General features: G+C 33.0%; 1 protein-coding gene across 1 annotated transcript; it reads right to left on the bottom strand.

Annotated features, from left to right (window-relative positions):
- Positions 1-3,156: 3,156 nt before the first annotated feature.
- LOC107626233 (ARM repeat superfamily protein) lies at positions 3,157-5,536 on the bottom strand. Its single transcript, XM_016329069.3, has one exon. The coding sequence runs from the start codon at positions 5,108-5,110 to the stop codon at positions 3,362-3,364; it is 1,749 nt and encodes a 582-aa protein (XP_016184555.1). The 5' UTR covers positions 5,111-5,536; the 3' UTR covers positions 3,157-3,361.
- Positions 5,537-9,498: the final 3,962 nt, after the last annotated feature.

The raw sequence follows: 9,498 nt of genomic DNA, 5'->3' as shown, positions 1-9,498 counted from the left end.
AATATAATGTCAAATATTTTCGATTCTAAATTGTAATTAATTGCATTGTAAACATCCAACAGCCCAACACTCATTTGAAGTAGCTATTTTCAGTTTTAATTATTTATATGGCTTAAAAATTTACTTAAAAAGATGAGGAAAGTATTATTTTAGTTTTATTTAAATAAAATAAAAGAGAAGTCAAATTTTCATATTGTATTAATCTAATTTTGGGTAAATATTAGCAGTACGCGTTTAAGGGTGTTCAATTGCCAACTTACGGAAATAACTGCTAATGAGTTATAACTCAAATGAAGTTTTATTTAAAATTTTTTTTAAGTGGTAATTATACATTTTAAAAGACATTGGCAATCCCCTGAATTGAGGGGATGATGAAATTTCACTCTCGTTTTTTGTTATATGATTAAAATGTAATTCTTTCTTATCGTAACATTTAAAATAATAACTTTTTAAAATTTATTTTAAAATATTGATATCAACTTTAATTACCTAATATTCACATCAATTTTTCTGTTAAAAACTTAAATTATATTTTACAAAAATACTTTTCTATAAAATATATTTCTTATTTATTATATAACAAGTTTCTAAATAAATAAATGTATGACTTAAATATATTAATTATTGATTGCTAGTATTAACTATTTACATATACAGTAGAAAATGTACAGCACTAATTAATTCTATGAAAAGATTCCTCAAATCGAAAAGATTTCTTAAAACAAAAAATTCTTACTCACTAATTCTAGAAGATGAGAAAGTGGTGACTTTAGAAGAAAACTTGCACCAAGAAAAAAAAGGGAAAACAATTTGTTATTTGTTCTGTAGTTGGGCTTCATTATTATGATTGGACTGTAATCTGTGTTGTGGGTTGCACTGCATTATGCTGTACCAACTGTGATGAGTGGTAACTATGTATGATATTATGCAGTTTACCAAAATAATTTCAATGATAATAAAAGAAATAAAAAAGAAATATTTATTAATGTAAAAAATTATATTATGTCTGGTTTTTATTTTTTTTTTGGAACATGAATGTCTGGTTTTGATTTTTTTTTTTTGGTCATGTCTGGTTTTGATTTAATCCGATGAATTGATTCCATTCTGATTTTGATTTTAATCCAAGTCTGGACAATGGACATGGTTCAATATTGGTCCGTCTTAGGTATCATTGGGTTATGGGAAATCAAAGCCCAGTTCAGCCCATTTTCGTAAAAATCAAAACCTGTTTTCTATTGGTAGAGATGAGTTTTATGTCCTCTAATTAGCTTCTTGTAGTTTGATAAATTTGTAATTTTCTTTCTTTGGGCTTAGGCCCATATGTTTACCAAAAAAAAAAAGATGAGTTTTGTGAAACAAACTGAGAATTGTTATATACCAATTAGTCTAATTGCAAAAATATCTAAGAAAATAAAAAAAATTACAAATATAGTTAAATGATTTGTTCAAGATATACATCAAGAATAGTCAAGACAGTGGATACATTATAAAAAACCCAATATCTTACTATTTTCAAGTTATATTAAAGACTTTCATTAGTCAAGTTGAATCAAATATGTATCACTTTGTTAGTATTTATTTTTTAGGTCTTATTTTATTTTATTTTGCTTTTATTGTTTTAGGCTCAATTATGATTTGACCTATTTTGTTTTAGTGAACTTATGAGTTAGGATTTTGAAACTAAGAAGTATAAAAACTTCTAAACTTTGTAGTCATTTTTTTCAATTTTGATGAATGACATTTCTTTGAGTTTCTTGAGAAACTTAAGTGTGAATAAAAGAGATAGAATGTTTCCCTTAATTGTTGCATTAAGAAATCAAATTGAGGTAGAGTGAGACACTTCCTTTTATTTTTATCTTATCATGAATTCTGCTTCGTATTAAGTAGTTTCGTCATAATCCCTTGAAACCAACATGACTCTAGTGGTGAGCTAATCCGCTTAAACAAGTTTCAGGGTTCGAATTCTGCATAAAGCAACTCATTCGATTCGCAACGGATTAATACCTGCCTTCACGGATTGGACGATAGAATGAAAAAAAAAAAAAAAAAAAACCCTTGGCCATGTTCTCCAATCTCCGCAATCTTGTTTATAGTTGTAGGCGTGGAGATACAAACTCTACTCTCACCTTGACCAAAGTCAAAAGTAAAAAAGAAACTCTACTCTCTCATGTTCTCTTTGAAAAGGAAAACATTCGAATCCAAGCTAACTGATGTAACAAAGATAATTTGTAACTCTAAATGGCTTTATCATGTTTTCTTAGCTGCATTTAGGAACAAGTGACATCACTAGAAAACCGCCACAATATGTTTATATATATGCACACCAGTCTTGAAAACATGGTTAAGAAATTAAATGTGAACAGTGTTCTCCATGCATTGGATTCTATTGAATAATGTTGCTCCAATATTATAAAATAACACAAATCTTTGAACCTTGAAAGCCCTCAATAAGTGAAATAATAAATTCGGAATGAGAGCTTCAAATCTTTGAGCCTATTGGATATGCAAATTCACATGTTTCCCATTGTGTAGCCATATCTACCTTTGGTTTTATAGACCCAACACCTTCACATCTTCACATAACACAAGGTTATAGATTTCCTTCCAACATTCACACCTTTAAAGTTTAAACCATTTATTTATTTACATAAAAGAGTAAAATCTACATCCTTAGCCACCCACTCGCGTGAAAATTAAGTGAAATAATCAATACATGTTTATAAGATGGGTTATGCGTGTCTTTGACTTCACCAATCACCGATTATACCTAAACACACTTTATTCTAGATAAGACAAATGTGTTATTTTAGAACTTGAAAAGCAAATAGTAATTAATAAAAGGAAGAAAACAAAAAAGTATATGCATCAATAAAAGAAAATGTTGGTGTATACATTCTTCATCAGCAGCAAGGAATTTACTATAAAGTATAAACAAAAAATCAGTAAAAGCCAAGAGCAAGCATTGCTAGAGACAAAAATAATGCAGATGGAAACTTCATCTATCGCTATCTTCTTTGCATACTCACATGCTTCCCACGGATTGAAGTGTCTGTCTTTCCCATGTGGTCACAAATTCATAACAATAAAATATTTCTCAAGAATAATTCCAACAACACACCAAAATAGATATCTGTAATTAGTAATTAATTAACATTATTTGTTTGTCATATCATATAATATAATAATATAATAACTCTTTGAAAATCTACAACAAAGCTTTTATGGTATCATCACTACATCTTGTTACAAATCTCAACACGAAGCTGTGCTATTCTTGTCATGAAATGAAAACAGAAGAAACCAATTAGCAAAACTTGTAAGACACTTATGTAAATATACAGTTAAAAAGAATCAGATTCATTCATGAATGCCAGATTCCACTGAACAAGCTGCGGAACCTGTTTGTGGATAGCTTCTTTGCAAGTTTCTTGGCATCAGAAGAAACTTGAGCATCTGCAAGCTTCTCAATGTTCTTTGCATAACCAGAACTAACAATCTTTTTCCTCCCACTATTGCAACTTGTCAATGACATTAAGATTGAGATTAAGTGCTTTTTGTTACCTGAATTCCCCTCTTCAGGATCAAGCAATTGAAGGATAAGTGCAATGTTATGGTCATCCTGCACAAACCTCTTTCTGTTCTTAGGCAACATAACCAACCCAGAGAGTGCCTCAGCTGCCATTTCGCGAACCTCAAACGATTTCGCATTCAGGAATTTCACAAGCTCAGCCATGAAACCTGCATCCCCCATTGATTTCTTCGCCTCCTCGGACGTTCCAGACAATCGAAATGCCACTTTCAGCGCCAATTCTTGAATCGAAACCTCGCCATTTCGAACATAATACAGCAAACTATCCACAAAACCGTAACTAATCAAAGCACTCACAGAGCTAAGCGGAGAGAAAAACAAATTCTCAATAGCCCTTATTGAAATCTCCCTTGTTTTGTAAGAACAGGGCCATTTAGGATCAAGAACACGCAACAGAGCACGGATTCCACCTTCTCTAATCACCATCTGCTTAACCAATTCATCACCAGAGGCAATGTTCTGAATGAAGCCTATTGAATTCACTTGAATGGCTTCATCCCTGGACCTCACAAGCCTTATAAACGTAGAAACCGCACCTTCCTCAATCATAAACCTCTTAATCTCTTCAACACTAACAAGATTGCTTAACACACCGCACGCATGACCAATCAAATCTCCGTCACAACCACCACCATCACCATCACAAATTCTAAGCAACGCAGTGACACCACCATGTGCAGAAACACACCAAGCGTTATCAGAATTCTCAGTGAGCTTCACCAAACACCTCGCTGCAGCAACTTTCCCTTCTTCGCTCCCACAATCCAGCACCCTAACCAACGGCGCAACCACTCCTGAATTTACCAAATTGCCCTTGTAGCAACCAAATCCTGTAATCACAGAAACAACCTTTGCACTCTCCTCTTGGAGTCCCGATTCAGTTGAACCAAGAAACCCAACCAGCACATGAACCACGTCACCAACGTCCACAACGGCCTTAACGTACCTGTCATCCTCGACGACAACCTCGTACAGGTTCCTGAGAGCCACTTTCTTCATACCCAAATCCCCAATCTTCATCCTCGTTAATAGGTCCCTCACGTAGAACCTTATGTCTTCTCTTGAAGCGCCAAGACTCGGTTTTGAAACGACGAGGGCAGACCCATTCGCCAATATTCCTTTTTTGTAAATCTCCGAGAGGGTGCTGACGTGGCCGTCGAGCTTTGCAATCGCCACGTCCAAATCGCTCTGCATAAGGAGCTTCCCGCTGTAGGAGAGGTCGGAGCAACGGCGCGCCAAGTCGCGGCACTCTCCGGCGGTCGAAATCACCGATGGGAGGATGCCCGTGAGCTGTGGGTTCTCGCCGGAGTCGCAGTTCTCGGCGGCGATTAGGCCGGAGTGGAGCTCCTCGAGCTTGGTCCGGATGAGTTGCCATTTGGTGGCGAAGGCCCTGATCGAGAGGGAGAGGGAGAGCACGGTGGCAATGAGCTCCGCTGCTCGCCGGAGGAGGTTGGAAGTTCCGGCGGGTGCCTCCTTCCTAAAGGAGTTGGGTTCTCCGGCGAAGTCTTCTTCGTTACCCATATTCCCTATTAAATATTTTCAGAGGTATCAGTGGCTGTAGTGGAAACCCATTTCCGGTGAGAATATTCCGGCCAGGTCACGATGGTTAGAATCCGAGCAACGATCTTATCATAAAAGAAAACAAAGAGAGTGAGAGAAATGAAGAGAGGAGAGAAAGAAGTTCTTTTTTTTTTTCCGGCAGATCTGTGCTTATCCTTAGATTGCAGCTGATACAGACTTGGATACTAGTAACTGATTTTACCGAAATACCCTCCTAGAATTCTCCCTAGAAAATGTAATCTTGTGCTTCAGTGGGGTAGTTGTGTCATTTAATAGTGAGTTGTTTCGTTGGAAGTTGGAGGCAAATGGAAAAGAAAACCGATATGAGACAGATGAGAGTGCCCCGTTTGGATTGACTTAAATTGGAAGATGGTTTTGTCCATATTACATTTGGAAACACATAACATTACTATATTATAATAAAATTCTTAAAACATAGGACCCGAAAGGGAACTTAATTATGAAAAAAAAAAAAAAAAAAAGCAACCAAACGAATAGGTAAGGTAAGCTACAAGCAAACAGAGGCATGCATTACAAAATCTTGCACCTTTTTATAATTAATCTTATTTTTGTGATGGAATTGGAAGTTAGCAGTTAACAGTTATTTAGTAGCAGCATTAATCAGTTTACTGTTACTGAAGACGTAGTAGGTAGCTTAATAACCCCATTATTTTACTTGTCTAATTAAAAAGTTAGACACAAGTAAAGTAATTCTGATTCTGATTCTGATTCTTCAGGGCATGGGTTAGTATCTCTATCAAGAATAAGCAAGACTAAAATTATATTTAAAAAAATTGCATAATTATGAGATGTACATGTAGAAATTGCATCAACCATAAAGGGGTGATTATAAATAAGAGTGAGGATTGTGAATTAGTAGATAGGAAAGTGCAAGTGAATGAAGTGATGGACCACAGCTTAATAAGATGAGGAAATGAGAGGGCCACCCATGTGAATCCCTTTGTTGGGTTGGATACCTTGAGCAAGCAGAGACCTCCTTTTGAGTGAAATAACAATAACAATAACTAATTCACACAAAAGTTTCTTTCTTTTCCACCCACTTTTCTTATTCTCCCTTCTAAACCCTAGACAGTCAAATTTTTAATTAAATTAAGAATATGATTTCGATCATCTTTATAAGTACATAATTCACACCCTTTGAATTAGCTTTTATGGTTGAGTTAAGTTTGTATAAGTTTAGTATAATACCAGAGTCTATCAGATCATTGTTTTTTGGTGTAAAATAATATTTACTATTTAACCTAGCTTGGATTATCACTATAACACATAGTTTAAAGCGACAAAAGTAGGGTTCACGAGATATCATGAATAGAAGGGACCAAACGGTAATAGCATAGGGAGCAGGCTCAAAGCAAAAGAGTGAATTAAAGCTGCCCCCATGGTCATGACAATCCCGAATAAAAAAGCATTAAGATATTGACCATATCCCCACCAAGAATAGAAGATCACTTTTTATTTGCAGAATTTATGGGGGTTAGTTAAGGAATTATCTGAAGGGTAAAGGATCAACTGCATTTTTTTTTTAATGACACGATATAACGAGACAATTAAGGTAAAACAAATTTGGATGACCCATCATGTCATTTGATGTCTAATTATTCACAAGCACTTATAGATTAAAGTCCAAAATAGCATTATTCTTTGCTGGTCACGGATTCTTATAATCTTACATATAAATATAACGTGACAATAAAACTATGCTTTGAGCTTAGTACCTTATAACATAACTTATTCCAAAGCAATTCAGCATGGTTCTTTTTATAATTAAGCTAAGTAATTTGTGATCATATATATAGGTCCAACCTTGCTGGTTGAACGAAAACATCAACAGGTTGTCTCAAAATAAATGTATTGCAAAATATGATTATATATATTTTATATACATAATTGCAATTTTCGCAAGTGTGCACATGCCTAAATTAAGGGGTCAGCCACCCTATATTGCATGTAAGTGACTCCATATCATGGAAGCAAAATGTGGGGTCTTTTTTGCTCTAATTGATTTCGTTGTGTCTTAGATCTGTGCACCTACTCCTAAGTCACTTCATATGTATAATAAAGCAAAACTGAATCTAGCTAGCTTATGATTCAATCTTAGGCACTGCTCACTGGATTGTGCTTTGTAACTAGTAATCATGCATGATCCCTTTCAATAATTCATATAGGTTTGGTCTCAGATTTACTATTGAACCAAAAAGGGTTAATTTACTTACTCACTAAGCCCTTATTCGTTTGAGTCCAAAAGCAATGTGTTATTTTTGTTGTGTGATATGTATATGTTAGGTGGAGATGGTCGAATTATGTAAAAGCCATAAAATGCTACCTTTGAGTAGGGAAGAAGCGAAATTCAAGGCAGTAGAAAAAGTCTGAAAATGTCTTAGCTTTCAAGAGAAAAGTAGCTATATATAAATAAAAACAATAACACCTAATCTAATCTAACGTTCATCATCATCTCAAACAACTTCAATACCGGATATTGCATGATATGACAATGTGGATTTGGTATTAATTCTTGTATAATACGAACAATATATTTAGTAATAAATATGTCACAACGATTCCACCTATCATAAAGATGTGTTACATGGAAAATACATTAATTATTGTCATATGAATTTGTTGTGGGGTTTAAGCAATCAAATTGGTTTGAAGGAAACGCCAAGGGTTGTGTGATAAAATTAATATCAAACAAAGTACCTTTTCTTAAGTATGTTACTCAAAGATCCATAATAAGTATATAGTTTGAGAATAACATTTTTTTGTCTTTAGGACCAATACAATTGACGTAACCTTAGCAAGAATTGAGAAGATACCAACCACGCTGTATCATCTGTTTGGTATATAACATTTTCTGTATCCCATCACTTTCACGTACGTCTCATTAACCATTCAATTAATCAATTCATGGGACTATAGCCAATAGTGTCTAACCAACAATATTATTATTAAGATAATAATACGTAATTTTTAATTATATTATATTATGTATATATTAAAATCAGCCAATATTATAAAATACATGTCAAAAAATAAATATATATTAAAAATAAATTAAACCACATGTGTATTTATACACAAATATATTGGTAGCTGATTTTAATATACGAATAACATTTTTTGTTTTAATTAATAAAGTTATTATTAGCTATTCTAATTTCTAGCGGTTGTAAAATTACCTTAACAATTTGAAATAGAAAGAATAATATTTTTTTTCCAAAAAGAAAAAGAAATTAAGAGTAGTAGTTTTCTTTTTCTCTAATTTTTCTAATTATATTTTGGCATATGCCTGAAGCAAGAATGATGTGTCTACCACTACCACTATGGAGGCTGAGAAAATAGTGACTTGATGGGTAGAAACACATAGTAATGCAAATCAGACACCAAATAATACCCTTTTCACAATATTGACCAAAACAAACATTAACATACATGATGATAATGGCTATATGGACTAGCTTGAGTGCCTTATTTTGCGACCACTACTATTAGCTACAAATTTTGAATATGATGCCTTACCAAAACTCTCTGCAGTTCCATGCCCTCTAATAATTCACTGATCAATTTGGATTATTCAAGGAATAACGTTATTAATCATCACATAAGCATAAAAAAAAAAGGTAGAATTATAGTATAGATGAGAAAGATATATACATAAATTATATATTTTAATTTTTGGCAGACTTGTGAAGAAATTAAAATTTACGTGTAATCACATATCATGGTTGATTAGTATAACATTTTTTATAGATAATTAGTTAATTAATTAATTGCTGCATGATCAAATACTAAATATGTAACAGAAAAAAGATGTGTGAACAAACATCACTTTCAAGTTATCATAACTTCAATTGGAGTTAGAGAATGCGACTTAGGAAGTGAAATGATAATGGGACCGGATAGCTTAGCTTAGCTTGATTACAATAAGATCTTTCATATATTATTAACAATCATTGTAGTATGAAAAGTATTTCTTTAAAACGGTGATTAGAGTATATTTTGTTAGACACAGTTGAATTGACATTGGTTCATGGCTAGAATCTATTTCATTATTAATGATAAACTCCTGTAATTAAAAGGAAATGAATCATCAACTCATACCTACATGTTAAAAGAGAATACACACATTTTTTCACATTAAATTAAAAAAAAAAAGAAAAATACTAATATTACGAATTACTTTTCTAATGAATTTAATTATATATAATATAGTAAGCATTTTTGTTTGAAGTAAATGTATGCTCAAGATAACTGTTTATCTTTTTAATTTAATTTTAAATTATCTCTATTATTAATTTATTATCGTACTAACATATGCTTAACTACTAGAC

Source organism: Arachis ipaensis, chromosome B2, assembly GCF_059453495.1.
Source record: "Arachis ipaensis isolate K30076 ecotype BB chromosome B2, ASM5945349v1, whole genome shotgun sequence".
Taxonomy (NCBI): domain Eukaryota; kingdom Viridiplantae; phylum Streptophyta; class Magnoliopsida; order Fabales; family Fabaceae; genus Arachis; species Arachis ipaensis.
This window is presented reverse-complemented; position numbering and strand designations above follow the sequence as displayed.